The sequence below is a fragment of the Hakea prostrata genome, chromosome 5 (genome assembly GCF_041222555.1).
Source record: "Hakea prostrata isolate BN-2017 chromosome 5, UWA_Hpros_2, whole genome shotgun sequence".
Lineage (NCBI taxonomy): Eukaryota > Viridiplantae > Streptophyta > Magnoliopsida > Proteales > Proteaceae > Hakea > Hakea prostrata.
The window spans coordinates 44,815,068-44,833,683 of NC_142604.1; the positions used below are offsets into that span (position 1 = coordinate 44,815,068).

At 37.3% G+C, this 18,616-nt stretch overlaps 1 protein-coding gene and 1 pseudogene across 1 annotated transcript in view; one reads left to right on the forward strand and one right to left on the reverse strand.

Moving 5' to 3' along the window:
* Positions 1-3,988: 3,988 nt before the first annotated feature.
* On the forward strand, positions 3,989-5,079 carry LOC149016078 (putative 6-phosphogluconolactonase 1 pseudogene; annotated as a pseudogene).
* A 1,573-nt stretch (positions 5,080-6,652) lies between these two features.
* The window catches only part of LOC149016079 (anaphase-promoting complex subunit), a 42,564-nt gene continuing 30,600 nt past the window's right edge, over positions 6,653-18,616 (reverse strand). Inside the window, exons 15-20 of the mRNA XM_089157209.1 lie at positions 18,280-18,385; positions 17,945-18,086; positions 16,349-16,447; positions 15,626-15,890; positions 12,416-12,483; positions 6,653-7,435 (exon numbers count right to left, since the gene is read on the reverse strand). Coding sequence (XP_089013335.1) covers positions 7,277-7,435; positions 12,416-12,483; positions 15,626-15,890; positions 16,349-16,447; positions 17,945-18,086; positions 18,280-18,385 — 839 coding nt within the window. The 3' untranslated portion in view covers positions 6,653-7,276. The remainder of the gene's footprint in view (positions 7,436-12,415; positions 12,484-15,625; positions 15,891-16,348; positions 16,448-17,944; positions 18,087-18,279; positions 18,386-18,616) is intronic.

The window sequence follows — 18,616 nt, forward strand, 5'->3', positions numbered from 1 at the left end:
TTGGGAAATCAAGAGTCCCAAAACCCTCCATTAATCACAATAGGGAAATGAGAAGTTTGCTGTTAGGAAATAAAAGGTCTCATAACCTCCATTCATGAATTCTCCTTGGGAGATGAAACACCCAATAGTCCATAGGTATTCCCATAACCCTTCATTCATGATCTCTCTTAGTGCAATGAATCACCAAAATAGTCCATTTGTATTCCATGCACTTATTTCCACAAACTCTCCATATGAATGATTTTCATTCACATTCATCAATGCTCAAAGAGCATATTCCAACACTTCCAACCCCCAGTAGAAATCTGTCATTGCTTTTCTAGTATCATTCAACACCGAGGTTGGTAATGAGAAATGCGAGCCAGCATAGGAGGGTAATGAGCTAGCAATTGACTTTATGAGAACTTCTTTCCCGGCTGAAGATAGCAACCTTAATTTGCTTCCACCCTTGTACTCTTTTTGCAACTTTGCTTCCTATATCCAAGAATAATTCTTTCTTTGAGATACCAAAGTCTGTAGGCAATCCCAAATATTTAGATGGTCCCCCGTCGTACTTGACTTTTAATACACGAGAAAACCATCTTTTAGAAGTGTTGTGATCGCTATTGTAGTGATTAACATCAAACCTTGAGAAGTAAATTATCATTAGAAGAAGGGGAAAAAGAAGAGAAAAAAACCCTTCAATTCGTGATTTATAAATAAGGTTGGCTAATATTTTGGGGGGGGGGGGGACAAAAAAGAAAAAGAAAAACCAAAAGAATAGCTTCAATTCTTGGTTTATAGGGGAAGTTGTTTGAGATTGAAAAATATATATATAATCTTTTATTTTCCTTCTGAAGCTCCCTTGTTTATAAGGTTGCTTGAGATCCGATAAGTAAATAAGGCTTCAATATATAATTTATAATTATAGAGAAAGTTGTTTGAGATTGAAAAAAATAATAATAATATCATAAAAATCGTTGAAAGAATGATAGAATTTATGAAAAGATTTTTTTTTAATTTTTTTATTTCTTTTAAGAAGAACTAATTAGTAACTAAAATATAAAAAATATGTAATAAAAATAGGCAAAGAAATTATAGACCATGGAAAATTAAAAATATTAAAAAACAATTTGCCACCAAAGTGGAGTATATTTTTTATATAATAGTATGATATATATACTTGATTTGAACCAATCTGATTGATTGATCGACCAAAACCAGATTATTAGAAAGGTGACTTCAAGTAGCTGTGAGCATCAAAGAGTGCCAGATGTTTAAATATTACTTGCATTCTTGTGGTTTTATTATAAAGTTCTCTCTGGAGTTATGATCTGCAACTTGGGTCATGTCACCATCGAAATTTGGTCAAATTCTAGGTTCTGCTGGTGAGGCAGCAAGAGAAGAATCAATTCCTCAACACCCGTTTCAATCGTTTGGCTACCCAAAAAAAAAAGAAAGCTTCAATTGATTATGATGTTTAAAAAGACAGGCAATGTTGTTTTCAAATATAGATAAAAGAGAAAAAGGTAAAGAGATTCCTAACATGAGAATAGGATTTTTTTTTATTTTTTTATTTTAAGAATAGGAAAATTTTAAAAAGAATAATAATAAAAAATTACACCATTATGCCATTTTCAAAAATTATTGTTGTACATATTTTTTTTAATATGTATGCAAGTAAAATGTCATTCCACATTATTATCATAATTAAAAAGTGCAAAATAGCAATAATACTATTAAGGAAAATTTCATAAACATCTCAGGATAATTGGCAAAAAGTATGGATATTCTAGAATTATACAAAATTGATAGTTGTCCTTAGTTGATTAGAATGAAGGAAAAAGGAACTCAAAAATAAAGAAAGAGGATAAAATTTGAGATTCTTTTTCCACTAATGGAATGTTCTAATGTACAAATTTATAGTATTTTAAGAAATTATAAATTAATTTAATATAGTTTTGCAGTGTCTGTATTTTTCGCCAACCACCTCAGGGTGTTTGTTAGATTTTTCCACACTAACATTATATTGCTAATTTAATGGGGATCAAAAGTCGATAAGATGATCCCTTAACGGTCCTTATGATTTAAAAGAGACATCCAAACAAAAGAAGAAAAAAAAGAACTTTTGATAATTACTTATAATAAATCCAGTTGGTTGGATTCAATTTAAGTCCCATAAGATTTTCAAGTGTCAAAGGCTATGACAACTTTAATAACCACATGCTTCTTAATGGCCACAACACGAGTGTGAACTATGAATGTCAAGGGTTGAGGACTATAATTTAAGATTTAAGAATAAATTCAAGAGGTTATATGTCTTTTCTATTTAAAACTAACTGTGTTAGGCTCAGAATATAATAAATTCTAGAAAATATAAAATATTATAATTTACAAACTCATGGAGTATAAACCTAACTTGCTCTAAAATTTGAGAACTACTAATAAATTGAAAAACAAAAGAAGAAAAATCATTTTCATTCATAGCTCACATTGATGTTTAGTATTTGAATGGGAAAGAGAACACAACATCACAAACCGTGCAGTGTAGTATATTTCTCATTCAATCATAATAACTATCTGCATGTCATTGAATCTCGACACTCGGGAATTGCCACTCACATCATCAAATAGTGTTTTTTTCCTTTCTCTTAGTTATTTTAAAATCCTTCTTTAAATTTCTCAGCAATTTAATAATGATAACTCCATTTATATACAACATCCAAAGAAATCACATATATAAATAATACATCATCCCCTCTCCATAATTAGAAGTGAAAGGCATACATTAATTATATTAGGTTGATTGCAATTATTAATCATCTCTCTCACTCTTTTTTTTTATAGGTAAAGCAATTATTAAACATTAATCATGATTGATTATTCTAAGCTTGTGAGTAATGTTGGAATTTTTTCAAACTTCTCTTCTCATAAGCCAACACTTTTGAGAAGACATTTCAAGCATCATCCATGATCATAATAATGAAGATAAGAAGTGTTTTTTTTTGTGGTTAAGGGGGTTTGTTATTTTTTTAAATAATGATGTAAAAAGGGGGCCCGAGGTTCTACATATTACCTTGTGAGAAGCATGAAGGAGATAGCCACATGAAATATAAATTCAGCTAAAAAAATCCTTTTTAATTTTATCTTTTATGAAACATGACAAATTTATTATATAAAAGAAGTGCTTCAATAAAGCAAAACATCATTTGACCTGATCTGCTAGCCAGCTTCAATACTTGTATTCATTAGTACTGAAGTTTTAACCTGATCTGCAAACAGCTTTTTCTTTTATATCTTTTCTTCTTCCAGTAGAAGAGATCTCAAGTTGTACACTTAGGTCAGATTTCATATCCATTTGGTACTCAACCTGACCAATTCATCCTGGTTTGGCATCTACCAAAACAGTACTAAAAGCTACAAAGCAGTGAGCCTCGTCCATCAGCCAAGGGGAAGACCAACTATATAGCAATTCCTACCAGTGTGAAATCCTATGAACAGAAGCATGGCATGGCAAAAAGAAATTTTGAAAAAAGCCCAATGAGGTCAAATGAAGAGCATTAATTAATTGATTAAAAGTCAAATTACTTGTATTAGTAAGTAATTTGTGATAATGGAGTTGCACTATTGTAGATTGGTTGATGGAGAATCTATTATTAGAAAAGCTACAGTGCCCTTAATGCTTATTGAACTCTCCTTGAAAGAATCAATCATGATGAGATGCTTCTGAGAGATGTAAGTAGTAAATAGACAGGTTTCTCTGCTTGGACCATTGCCAGTAACTGAGTAATACTTCCCTTCCCTTCCTTTATGGGGTACTGCCTTGAAGTAACTTTGAAGCCATAAGGCCACTTCCTTCCCATCAGTTCTCACCATACTCTCTCTTTCTCTTGGGTTTCCTTATAAATGATGAACTGGGACTTGTCTTGGAGAGAAGCCCAGAACTAACTAGCTAGCTAGAGCAGAAGAAGCAGCAGCAGGAGGAGGAGAAGAGATTAGCTAGGGTGCAATGGAGAATAGTGGCCAGGAAGTGAGAGTGTTCCTTAACACTGAGCAACTCTCTACTGCACTTGCAGAATATGTTATTGAGAACTCTGATGCTGCAGTCAAGGAAAGAGGAGCATTTTCTATTGTTCTCTCTGGGGGAAATCTCATCCACCTCATGCGGTTTCTTCTGCTTTTCTTTGATTTTTGTTGCTTCTCTCTCTCTCTCTCTCTCAACCCATTTCAAGTTAGTGAAACCTCTAACAGTTCTACTGACTGGGTTGGTTTTTTTTTTTTGTGTGTGTGTAGGAAACTAACAAAACCTCCATATATAAGAATGGTGGATTGGTCGAAGTGGCATGTGTTCTGGGCTGAAGAAAACATTCTTCCCAAGAAACACCCAGATAGTTTTTATCGCCAAGCGAAGGAAGCTTTCATCTCCAAGGTCCTTTCTCTTTCTCTTTCTCTTTCTCTTTCTTCAAGCCATTTAATGAAAACCCTAGTGGATAATGTCTATTTGATTACATGAGCACCTCGGAGTTTTCATCTGGCAAATGGGTTCTCATTTTGACAAGAAATCATGAACAGGTTCCCATAAAATCAGAGAACATATTCTCAGTGAGACTCGGTGTAACGGCGGAGAAGGCAATGGAAGAGTACGAGTTCAAGATCAGGCAGGTGGTGAGAAGTCGGACGGTTCAGGTGTCACCATCAAGAGATTGTCCAAGATTTGATCTGATGCTGTTGATGATGGGAGAGGATGGCCACGTGGCATCGTTGTACCCAGATGATCACCCTATCTTGAGTGAGGAATCACAGTGGGTAGCATGCGTCGCCAGAGAAGATAAGGAAAGCGTCACCCTCACCCTTCCAGTAATCAACTCTGCTGCCAACGTGGCTATTGTCGCTACTGGTGCTGACGTGGCTGAAAGTGTATCTATGGCGCTGGGGGACCCACTTCCAGATGGGTCCATTCCAGCTCAGATGGTATCACCCAGAGAGGGGAATCTTGTCTGGTTTGTTGATGACAGTGCTGCTTCTCTCCTCCCCGGGAACAATGGAGGAGGAAGCTCCTGCCACGTAAGATTCCAAATTCGTTGGGATTCTGGAATCTGATTTAACTTTCTGATCTTTCATCTTTGTCTTTTCTTTTTTGTTTCCCGTTTGGGAATGGATTGGGCCCCACCACTGATATGGGTGTCCCTGACTTAGCACTTTTAGTTTTTTTTTGGTAGTCTGGCCTTAGTTGTTTGCTGTTAAAGTGTACTGACTTGGCAGAGAAAAGAATTCTTAGAATCTTTCCTTTCACTTTTTTTTTTTTTTTATTTAATTTTTTTAATTTTTTTATTGAGCATTTTAATACATGCCCTTATAAAGACAAAGAGAGACATGAAAAGAAGAAGAGAAAAAAAATGTTCTAACCTCTCTAGTGAACAATGCCAAGCTCATTAAGACTTTCATCTCTAGGTATTCGAGATTACTGTCTACATATACCTACTTAAGATGCTTATGGCATTGGTGCAAAATCAGTGGAACCTAAGTAACCATAAAAAAGAAGAAGCTGAGCTTAAGAAAATATCCAAAGAATAGGATATTTTTGTTCTTCATTGTTTTCAAAAAATATGATAAATAAATCCCTTTTGCAACAATATTCTTGCTAAAAATGCATATTTTTTCAGCACTTTTCTAGAAAACTCTTGCCCACTAAAAAGATATTATGCCCAATATGTTTTCAAGAAACGTCATAACATATAAAATATTTTCCAATACTTACAGTCTTGTCATTTTCTAAAATTTGGTAGTTTTTTATGATTATCAATAAAAAGTAAAAAATCGTCACAAAATCCCAATTCTTGTATTGCTTGCCTATTCTAGAAGCGCTTGTAGGGTAAAACCCTTTCTTATGATCCAAGAATGCTGATTTAACATACTTAAAATGCACAATAGTGGATCAAAGTGTCATCTATGCCCAAATTTAAGTACCAATATATCATCGACTCAATTGAGTACACCAAAAATGGATTAATCTTTTCTTTTCACAAAAAAATTAAAGAATGAATTTGAGTAAGGGACAAGCAGCAAATTATGGAAAGAAAAACATTTTTGGTAATTAAATAACTAAATAGTTTTGTAATACGGAGAGATAAGTGGGGAAAGGTACATTTTTCTAATATCTTACAATAAATGACATTCTCACCTTTATTTTCAAGTTATAGGAGCACTTAAAACTACTCCAGAAAATGATAAAGAAAGAAATTTTGCACAAAATCCATAACAATCTTTTAGTCTATTATATATTATGATATTTTTGTATTCTTTTAAATAAAAATAGATTCCATAATAGATACCAAACAAAAAATTATAAAAAATAGAATGAAAATTAATACAAAATATATTCAAGCCTTTTTTTAAGCAATTCTCATCCTCATTTTCTGACATTTTTTTTTTAATGTAATTGGTATTCATTTTAAATCTTATTTTTGTCTAAAAGAATAGAAAATCCCCCTAAATCCATAACATACTTTTTATCTATTATTAATTCTGGGTCAAAAACTAAATCTATTCATTTTTAGTATAAGCCACTTAAAATCTAAATGAAAATTGAGGGTATAATAATAAAGATACATTCTTTTTATATGAAAACCTTATCATTTCTTCTTTTTCTCACTCCCAAACTCTAACAATCAGTTCTCAATTTTCATTATCGATTGCAATCAATTTTTCATTTTGACATTCCAAGCTTATTTTTCCTTTCATAATTTATTCTAGATAAAAGTCACCAAACTATTTTCCCATTTTCCACTAAATTCTTGTTGTATTCATTTCTCAAAAATAGGCAAACTAGAAAATAAGAATTGATACAAAAAAGACCCCTAGTTAAAGAAGATAAAAACAATTTATTGAAGCAAGGCATGTATATTTATATTATAAAATCAAGGGATAAGATAAAATCATTTACCCTTAAAGTTGTACAACATGAAAATGTCACCCTTGGGCTGCAAATGAGAGTGGGGTGACATTAAGTAGAAAGCCATTGATGACCTTCAATTACAAGCTTCGCTAGACTATTTTGACTCTTCAGACATGAGTATGTGATTACATGGGCAAACATACTAGCACATCAAATCATCTGCTGAACTAGAACTACAGCATGTGGTTTCATGTCCTCACCTGCATTAGATGTTTGGCCTTGATCCTGTGAATTTTCGAAGCCAATTAGCTGTCTTGAATTAAGCAGAGTTATCATTTCCTTTCTTGATTGTGGTCACAAGTGGGCTGAATCATGTGTTCCACAGGGTTATGGATGGATTCCTTACTTCTCATTCAACAATGAATCTTCAGCATCCGGAATTTCAAGAGCAACCACGTGATTTTTGAAGGAGGCAGCAGCATTTTCTCTTTCATCTAATTGTCCAAGTTTGTCAAAGACGATGGCCATCAAGTAGAAGGCTTCGGCCGCCAATTCATGATACTATGGTTCCATCAGCATAGTCAGCTCAACAATGACCATAATCAGAATACAAAGAAGTTTAACATATAGAAAGCAACACAGGTAATGCACAAGGGAAGTCCAGGTTTTAATTTAACAAATAGGTGAACCCCCCCCCCCCCCCCAAACTCTCTCTCTCTCTCTCTCTCTCTCTCTGCTAAACTAGTTGAACAATGCAAAGCTGAAGTATGTACACATTCAGAAGGATATGGACATATACTCACTCAATGTGTGATCCGATGATGATATACAGAAAGTCTTAAGGTGGCCTCACCACAGCAAGGATATTCTTTTCACTATCAACAAATTTGAGCTCTACTCTTAATTAACTGAAAACATGGTTTTAACTCACTTCTTTTATTTAAAATAGAGCCATTGGATAAGGTCTGGAAATTTAAATCACATGTGGTGACTAAACCTCATAATTTAAATACCTTTTCAAAATTAAAGATTGTTGACTGTCCGTAAATTTTATTTTATGTTTTTACTATTATTATTATTATTTTGGAGTGTTGGGTTTGGGTGAACTGAGGGGAAGTAGCAGGACTAAGCTACAAAGCTGCATTTAGGTAAGAAAGGGTAGGCTTCATTTAGCTTTAATGTACCTTAGACTGGGTGGTCTTCAATAATCATGAATGGGACTTAATTATTTGGCAAATCAGATACCCTTCTTCACTAACCTTAGATCAACATAATTTTGTTCTAACCATCGAAGGGTAGCTCGGTAATACCAGTGACACCTCTTATTTGAGGAGGTCACCGTTCGAGTCTCCCTATGGTATATATAACAGTCCCCATCCCCTATAATAAAAAGCTACCAATATTCCCCCCCCCCCCCCCCACAAGGAAAAAAAAGGGGAAAAGTTCACTATTCTTGTCACGCTCCAACACAAGGCTCTCTAACTGATTTTCCGTTGCAGGTGTTGAAGGTTGAAGTAGAACCATAAAGATTGAAAGGTACAAAAATGTAATCAATATTAAAGAGAAGGATAAAATCCAAATGATAATGAAACACTCCTTTAGTTTCATTAAGAAAGGTGAGGATAGGACACCCCGCACCCCCACCCTTTCCAGCCAAAGAATAAAAAAGAACCAATCATTCATTGAAAGTCCTTTAACATGAGATATTTTTCCATGTTACATAAGGCAAGTAAAAAGAAATTTAACTCTAGGATATTGGTTATAATTGACATCTTTACTTTACAAATGTTCAATCTGACATCCACACTAGAAATTGTATTTAAACAGCACAACAAAAATAAGCCTTATCCCAACTAAATGGGGTCAACTACATGGATCCTTGCCTTCCACTTCTCCTAAGATTATTTTAGGTCTACCCCTAGACCCCCTAGTTCCTTCAATTTGGACTCAATCACTCCTCCATAGTTTGAAAGGCCTCCGTTGAACATGGAGTGCCACCTCATACAATTTTCTCATAGTTTATGATTTATCAGAGCTACTCCAAAACCAGCTCTAGAATCATTCATAGCTTTGCCACTCATCCACCTTAGCATCCTTATTTCCACTAGACTGAGTTTATCTATATAAAGCATCTTTAACAGCCCAACATTCTGCACCATGCGCCACAGCTGGTTGTACAATGATCCTATAGAATTTTCCTTTAAGCTTAAAAGGGAAAACACCAATCACACGAAATTTAGGGAGAAGTTTTAAGACTCAATGATTTGTTTCATAGTTTAATTGTATCCATAGTTAAGAAAGCAGGGTCCCAACCACCCCATATTCTGGTTGGTATCTCCTTCTCACAGTTATGAATAGCTTTCCAAGAAGGCTTCGGCTGCAAACCCAGGTTGTTCCTGTTTTCTTACTTAACTCAATCTCCACCAGACAGGTTAATTTTATTTTCTCTTCTCTCAGCATTCTCTCAATGTAACACTGTTTTTTCTGGGGTATTCCCTTTGCCTTCCAGCATAGACAATGCATTCTGACAATTCTGAGTTAGCACTTTCTCCTGGCTCTCCACAATTCTGATCATCTATTGAAATCCCCACCACCTGCTACTTTCTGTTCATCATCCACCTTCAGTTTTTCGTCTCAACTCTGACTGACTTGGTAATCTTGCCAACACCAAAATATAGGAAGTCTTATGCTGTATCCCAGCCCTGGTTCCCTGATGCAGCTCAGCAAGTAGATCATACATGTTAGCCACAATAACTGCCTTCCCCCTTCTCAGTGTAAGTCAGTTTTGATATTCCCATGATTACAGTCTCAGCCTCAGCAGAACTTTCCTCACCAGTGTCCACAGGCTCTGCCGCTGCCCAGGCATTGGCTTCTGCTGCCACTCTTGAGCTGCCCCTGCCTTCACTCCTCTTTGAGAGCAAGCTGTCTCTGAATGGCCAAACACTCTTCTCCTGCACTTCGGTGGCATCTACTCATAGTTAACCTTTTGATTGAAGGAAAACCCTTTGTTACCACAAACTGCGATGACATCAGGCCTCTCCTTCCTAGCTTCCTGATGTAACCCAACTCTAGGGTTAAGGATTCTTTAAGATTTCCCTAGAATTTAGCATTAGCCCAGAATCTTCTTTATTGAACCAGCAAATAACTATCAAACCAGAAGGGAATGGGTAATTTACTATGGGTAGCTTTTGGGATGTCAAAGGTTTAACAAAATCTAATGGGATGATTAGATAACTGGAAGCCTATGGGAATGATATGTGGAGTGCTTGCAGGATGTTAGGGTTTTAACAATCTCCCATGGGATGATTTTGAGAGACCAAAAATCACCCTAGGGTTGAAAGAGAATAGTGGAGATCAATCTTGGGAGGAAAAGGGCTTAACAAAAGTAGCTGGGAGTGGTTAGGGGAGGTTTTAGGGTGATGGAAATGGATGGATCAAAAGTTGGGAGGTTTCTTGGATTTCTTAAATTCATCTTGGGCAGTCTTTCTTGAATCATTACTTTCTTTTTGTTGTAATGTGAGGAATTGCTCCTCTAAAAGTATATTATTCACAAGACCCCAATAGCGTATTTATAGTTACAACCTAGTTAGGTCCTATACTAAGTAGGAAAAGGAAATATAGAAATAAAACTCTAAACTTATGAGGAAACATAATCCTATTCTAATTAGGAAACCTTAATCCATGTTTTCAACATTTTTCTTCTTCTCTCTTTTCTTTCTTTTTTTCTTTCATTTTCTGTTCTCAGACTTGCTGTAAGTTAGCGAAAGGGAAAGAGTGGTGCCGAGAGAGAGAAAGGAGGCTAGGGCGGTGGTGGGGGAGGGGATTAGAGGTGTTGCAGGTGGTGGGGCAGGGTTCCTAAGTGGCTGTGATGGGTGGTCTTAGAGGGCTGCAATGGGAGGGAAGGAGATTATAGGGCTTGTGCAAGGAAGAGAAGGGGAGGGGAATGGGATCGGGGCTGCTGTTATTACTTGGAAGGCTGCTGTTGATGAAGAAGGCTGCTGGAACTTGAACAAAGTAGCTGAAATCGAAGAAAAAAGCTTCACACTCCGCGTGGCCCTCCCAAGAAAGCCATGATTTGTTTCTAACAAGAGACTTAATTCTTCATTCGATTCAGTTAAGTTTACAATGAGAGGAATGCCTTATTAATAGCCTTCTATAAAAAGAGAGAACCAGAGTCTAACTAGGAAGTAGAAATAGACTCAACTAGGGTTTCCAATATAGACTAGGATCCCCCTCTACACTATAGTCAATAACAACCACACAATTTAAGGAATTTAACATATACTAAACAACCTAATTATCCACAAGGAATGTTTATTTAAAATAGATTCTAGTGTTACTAGAACTCAATTGACCGACTCAAAACAGGAAATTTAAAATAGATTCTGACTCAGAAAAATAAAACAAAATTACTGGGAATAAAATAATCAACCAAATAAGAGGGGAATGACCAAATTGCCCCTACAGGGTTTGTCCAGCCCCCAGTTGCACCATCTTGCTTGGGCCTTGGGGCCCAAGTTAGGGTATCAGCCAGAAGAGATTTTGTGCTTACATCACTTCCATAAGAGAGGCTCTCTTGTGACTTCGTCATCTTTTCTGCGAGCAGAGGCCGACCAATACTACTGCCAATGGGACTCAGTACCTTAGCATTCCAGAATTGGGATGACATGTTATGCATATTAGCACCAAGGATGGATCAATTCCATCACTTCATCTGATATCCATGGTCGCAGAATTAATGGTCTCTTATACACAAACCAAACACCCCCCATTACCTTGTCTTTACCTCCTCCTAGTTGAAATGGAAAACAAAAATCACTATCCAGGGGATTAATATCAACGTGACTAGCTGCTCTCCATCTTTTCAAAAGAACAATTTGGATGAGTCGAAAGCGAAAGGCCCACTAGGGTGTTCCTCCACCTTTGTGCTTTTTCAACCCGAGTATTCACATCGCATTGTGCTACCCTTTCTTCATTGTCACATTCAGGCTGAATGTACTCCAGCTGTAGATTGTAGACCATCAGACACCGTCCTCATTGCCAATGAGAACAGGAATTTCCATGAAACTCCCATCCCATCCGTCACCTAAGCATTATTATCCTCCCTTCTCTCAGCAATGGTGGCACCTTGCCAAAAGCCCCATCTCTATTAGTCCTTGCTCCCTCCCTCTCCCTCCTCTGCCAGTCCCTTGGGAAACCTCTAATGAACCCACATCCTACTTTCACAGATTGCCTCTCCTATTCTCATTTCTAGGTTATATTGCAGCACTTTCTAATGTTGTTTCCTCTATTCCAAGGTACTCTTAGTGATTCTGTTGTATCCGCAGTAACAGCATTACTCCCCCTCTCCCCCCCCCCCAAAAAAAAAAAAAAAGAAGGAAGAAAAAAAGAAAGAAAGAAAGAAAAGAAAGGCCTGCACCACAGAATTCGTAGAATGATAGCATATTGAAATAAATGCAAAGCCAGGTTTTTCATTTCAACATATCTGCATGAAGCATCAAAATTGCACTGTCCACACAAGCTAATGAAAGTAAATCTGACCTCTAAAATTTCAAGCTCTTCAGAAGCTTGCCTTAGAGAATCCAGCACAACATCAGGTTCTTCAGAAACTATACAATAAATAGAAAAACATTAATATAAATAAGCATGGGTTGCATGGAGAGATTAATTGAAGTTTCAACAAATCTGTACAATAATAAGCAAACCACATTGATTCATCACCATCATCAAACAGTAAGCCCCCCAACTACTGAGGGATAACAGACACCCTGTTCAAATTTACATGAAACAATAAAATGCCAACTTTTCAGATTTATCCTGCATGAGACATTTTTTAGGCTTCAATTATCCAATAAACCTAATCATGCCTGTTTTCTACCAAGTCATTTGACACGGAAACAACCTCTCTTGCACAGATAAATGACTTGTAATTAATTTCTTGTCCTAAAGAAAATATAAATATCTGGGAGAACTAGAGCAATTTTTGTGTAGTTTACTTTTATTTTCTCAAAGAGTATTTTAAACCCCCCCCCCCCCAGGGAAAAAAAAGTTTGAGAAAATTTGTTGTCTTATTATTTAAACCTTGGACTCTAAATACCTAATCTTCCTGTTGAATCCAATGGCAACACCCAAACCCTGGGGCTGGGGCGCTGAATTGGGTTGCAACCTAAAATCACCTTTAGGGAAAAGAGTGCACATTGATCCCACTACATTGATTACGGACCAAGGATTATTCACTATCAACTTCTTTTCTCAGGCAAGAACCAAGCACACATACAAACCCAACCATTCGTTCAGATTGAGCACCCAGACCAACACAGTCAAGGATTTCCGTCTAGGCCACACAAGCAAAGGATTTCCTTTAAGTTACACAAGCTTACTTTAACAGCAAAGATGGCTTCACTCAAGCCTCACATACAGGAAAAATCTCTTCTTTTTTTTTGGGAGAGGAGGGACATACATGTTAAAGCTCTTGTTCATCACCCCTTTCTCTCAAGATGATTTAGAGGTTAAATGCTGGTAACATTAATTAAGATTGTTTGTTGCTATAGTGAGGGTTCATGTTCCATAAGGGTTTCCATCTTCCTACTTTTTACTTCAATGTAGCCTCAAGTGAATGACGGCCAGTTCTTCCAAGATCCTTAGATGATCAGCAGCGAATAAACTAGTGTTTCATGATTAGGGTTTGCAATCTAGGACTAGGGTTTAGAGTTTGAGTCATGATTCTAAGAATCTAGGATTAGGGTTTCATAGTTAGGGTTAGGGTTTGGGAATCTAGGGTAGCAAGGAATTAGAATTTAGATAGGGTCTGGGAATTTAGAGCAGCAAAAGGATTAAGGAATTAAGGTTTAGAATAGAAATTGGGAATTTAGGGCAGGCGGTTGGGACTTTTGGGCAGCAAAGGAATTAGCGCTTAGACTACAGTTTGGTTGATTCAATAGGGCTGAAATTGGAATGGAAGGTCACTAGGGCAGGGGGGATGAGGTTCCTAAAGTTCAGGACAGATCTAACAGCTCGATTGGGGTAAATCTGACCTTGAATTTTGGATCTCAAGAGAAGTCCAAAAAATTCAAAGAAATTTAAGACTAATGAAAAGAAGGATGGTATGAGAAAAGGAATGGAGGGTAGGGTCAAAGGGAAGAGTAGGGAAGAGTCTTGGATGAAGAATAATTAAAGAAAAATGAAAAGAAGGATGGTATGAGAAATTTTGTTGCTTCTCTCCACCAAAACAAACTCAACAGATGAAGAGTCTTTGATGGCGATACATCTTGGTCAAAGGGATGATGGCAGTCCTCTGTCCCTTTCTTCTCCCTCTCTGTTGATGGTGGGTTGCCTCTGCAAGACTGTTATCCTCCCCTCTTCCTCCACGCCTAGGCTCCTCTCTCTCCCCCTGTCCATTTTTCGGTTTCTTTGCTCTCCTCTCAAATATGAGAACAAAGAAAAAGAAAACCTGACTTTCATTCGTTAACCTGTGTCTCCCTCTCCATTCATTTTCTGCTCCTTTCCTCTTTGTTCATCTACTTTTCTTCCTCCAATGGGAGTATCTCTTCTTAAATTCCTCCTCCCTTTGTCTCATTCTCAATCCCTTTCCTTCTTGCTCTCTTTCTCTTCCCTGAGCCTCTACTTCTCTTCTTCCCCTCACCATTCATCATTGGTTCAGGGATCTTCCTGCCGTATGTTTGCTACTACTCTATCTGCTGCAAACGTGTTATCTCAAGCAAGATTGGTGCCTTCCATCTTTTGGTCTGCAAGGAGATGATCTTTACACAAATAAGGAAACATACTCCTTCCCATCTGTTGCATATGGCCTCTTCCCTGCTACATCGTCGCTTCTGGTTTTAGCTGCTGTTCTTGATTCAAGTTGTCAGCCCTATCGTTGCAACTTCAATATGTCCTGCAATGCTACAAACCCGATGCCCTCTATGATGCTGTATTGCTCCTTGCTGTGATGCCTGCTGCAAACCCCTTTTCATCATATAGATAGGGACTGTCTCTGCCCAGCTTGGCCTACTTGCCTAATTTTCTTATCCATTTCAACCTAAAGTTTTGCTTGTATTGTGCTGCTTTTGTGTGAGGCTTCAAGTCATTTCTTTGAGCTGTATTTTCTTTTCTTTGGTCTACATTAGTATTGTTTCCCTTTTCCCCTTTCTCTCATAAAAATAAAAAATAAAAAAGCATATAGATGAACTCAGTGTAACTGGAGGATGTCGACATGGATGGTGGAAAAACTAGAAAGGCATAAATACGCAATGATTTTTTTTTTTTTTTTTCAATTTTGGGGGAGAACAAGGAATGAACAAATTAGCGCTGTATTATGAGTAGCTCCAATATATAAGCTGCAAGAGAGTTGTTTGAGATGACACGGACGTGCAATGGAGGCCTTTAGATGCACCAGTATAAACGGCAGTTTTGATTTAGATTAAAGAAGCTAAAGATCCAGGGGAAGGCCCATGGTTGTCATGGCATAGAGGAGGGCATTTGACAGTATAGGGAAAGGAAACTAAGGTGACACCTAGATGCCTGGAACCACCACAACCTGGACACTATGCGCTGACACCTAGGCATCGCCTTCACAACTACAGGCAGGCATAAAATGATTCTAGGAGAAGAGGTGAAGAGAGACATGAATAGCTAAGGCTTGTAACAAGGATGGTTTTGAATAAGGTTGAGTTGATTTGAGATAGATACTTACCAATTACTAAATAAATAACTAATCGCATAAATAAATGGAGGGAGCAAATTTTGGAGTACCTGAAAAACGTGGATCTGATAGATAACACTTTGCATCTGCAATAAAGGCCCGTGCACGTAGCTCCAAACCTCCATGACCAAGAATTATTGGAAAAGCCCTGTGTATGAGGGTTGATGCTCGCTTTGCATGGCTTGATCCAAGTGACAACCACAACTCAGCAAGTACCAGAGTGGCTGATGCTTCGAGTAGATCGAGATTAAAAGATTGGCAAAATGAAAGGCTAGCTAGCACATAAGGTAGGCCTAATACAGGATTGCCAGATTTCTGAAGCAAAAGTAGAGATAAATGTTATTTTGCATTCAAATCTAACTTCCAAATTAAATCAAACTGACATAATGAGATAATAAATGACAACATAGTGTTGGAACAGAAAAAGAAAAAAATTATATATATATATATATATATATATATATATATATATATAGTGAAGAGAAAATAGAGGACCATGCTGTTATGCAATTTCTTCCCCATTTCTATTATGTGTTTTTCTTCCACCTTCTTCTCCCTATCTTGTTCACCTTCTGTGAAAAGCCATCATAGCAGACCCTTCTCAGATCAGCACAAACTTAGGTCAAAGCAAACTGGTAGGTGAGACTATACCACCAAAGCACACAGAACTTTGATTACACTTCTTTAATATTACATGGCTATTCTTTTCACGCCACTTAAACTTATGCCAAGCCTCCTAAAGAAAGAGAACAAAACTGCTATATGATGAATACCTTGTGGATTTCTGCAAGCAAGAGAAGAGCAGTAGCATTCTCAACCTGAAGATTGAATTTGTAACACATACAAAAGAGAGACTCTGCTACAGCTGCCGCCTGCAAGGGGAATCATTTATGAGAAGACCGGTAAAATCCAAAAATTCAAAAATACAAAAGAAAAATGTCAAATTGGGGGTTGGGAGAGGTTGGCTGCGGCTGAATCCACTGCCTGAAGAAGAAAAAAAAGGCTTGTTTAGTCCTAAGGTCTGAGAGATGCCATTTATTCAGATTCAAGCAGAGTTGATTTATTTTATCAACAAAATTATTATGAAAACTTAATGGAAGGACAAGTACACAAGTAATACAGACTACTAATACCCAACCCCATACATTCCAATGCTCCCCTTTGAGTTTGTACACAAACCAAACTTGCCAGATCCAACTCATCCAACTCAATATAGCTCCTCTAGTTATGATTTCAGCAAGTGAATCTAAAATCACAAACGAATCCAGTTAGTACTCAAATTCTCTCATCAAGTGTTTGAATCTTCCTTATGTGTTGTGTCATTCTGGATTGGTTTGCTTTAAAGGCAACACCCCCCATCATATTTTCACAGTATGTGTGTGTGTGGGGGGGGGGGGGGGGGTTTCACCAGCTGCCTACCCACTCAGTCTTTACTCATCTAGCAGTAGATCCCTGTGTCTCCCCAGTGCTGCCTTTGAAGATTTGGATAACTTTTCTTTTTTACTACCCCTTCACCTCTACAGGTTAGTTTCCAAGTGCTGGCCAAGAAGGAAAATTTTGCCCTTTTATAGAGAACAGATTTGGAATGAAATGCCCTTTGCTGGGAAATCCTGTTGTGACAGTGAGGAAATTAGCATTTGGTGCTGATCTCACACATCTAGCTCTGGTGCAACCCTAGGAGGTGGAGCTCTGAAGCTAGATCCTTTCTTCAGCTCAGTTACTTTGTTCTCTTTAAAATCAAAGCTAAAGTTCCATGTATTAAACCCCAGAAATAGGTTTATTGTATCTTGCTGGGTTACCCACCTCCCCCTCTCTTTCTTATCTCACTAGCTCATGCCTCCCCTTCTCCCTTCTATCTTACAAGCCCATGCCTCTATTTCTTCCCGTATGTAAAAGACATTGAACTTGTACTTCTTGTATCTGTCACTTGTTCCTCTTCTTTGGTATATTATTCATCCCCCCCTCCCCAACCCAAAATAAAAAAGAAAAAAGGAGAGTGGCAGTCTACAAATTGGAGGATTTAAAGGAGTCAAGTGTTAGGCTGAAGATACCCAGCAAACAATTGGTTAAAAAGAATAGGATGCTTCATGATTAATGATAAATATTGCTTTAAACTGCAGTGAATAGAAAAGCAGGATTCATAAAGCCAACACCATTAAGTTGGGATCTTTTGATCCACTGGACAGCTGGCCTTTTCACCTGAATGATCTGCCAACTGGTCTGTTTTTAAGAACATTTAGGAACCTATGCATGATGGAACAAGGTTCATCAAATTATTCACCATCCGTACAACAAGCAAGCTTCACTCTTCCTATAGATTTGCCTTGTAAAAAACTGTTGAATGTTGAAGAATTTGTTAGCAATCAAACCTGGCTGAACTGCTTAGCAGCAAGCAATGTACGAGCATGCCTAAGGCTAGCTTCTGATTTCAGCTCCATATCCACACCAGTTAGAGAAGAGGCAAGTGCTCCAAACTCATCACATACTTGTTGGGCTAATTTCAGATGTCCTCTGAATGGCATTAATATTAATTTTAGAAGAACAGAACATAGGAAATCCAAAATCATGGAAAAAAAGTATGATATCAGTTTCCCTTCCCTCCCCCCCCCCTCCCTTCTTCTTCCTTGTCAATTCTCTTCACTTTTATTTAATTTTCATTTATCCCACATAATATTTGAGCAGGCAACTTTTATGATATTCATACCGATGCAAAGCATGCTCATGTAGCAACTGTAGCTTCAGGATCTGGATTGGTGACTTTGATAAGGACACAAACTTCTCTTCAGCCACCTGTAGAGCAGAAAAAGCTTCTGCAAAAAATTATATGCTATGTGAGACCCTACACGCCTATGCCAAGATTTCACATTTTGTATATTCAGCTAGCACATCAACAAGAAACATCCAACACCTGAACAGATTGAAGAATGAAAAACTAAACGATCAAGCAAGGAACTAGCTGATAATTCTACAACAAATATAAGTGAAGCTAGGGGTGCGTATGGAAAGAAGGTTTTGTTAAAATACAGAAAAAGGCATGACCT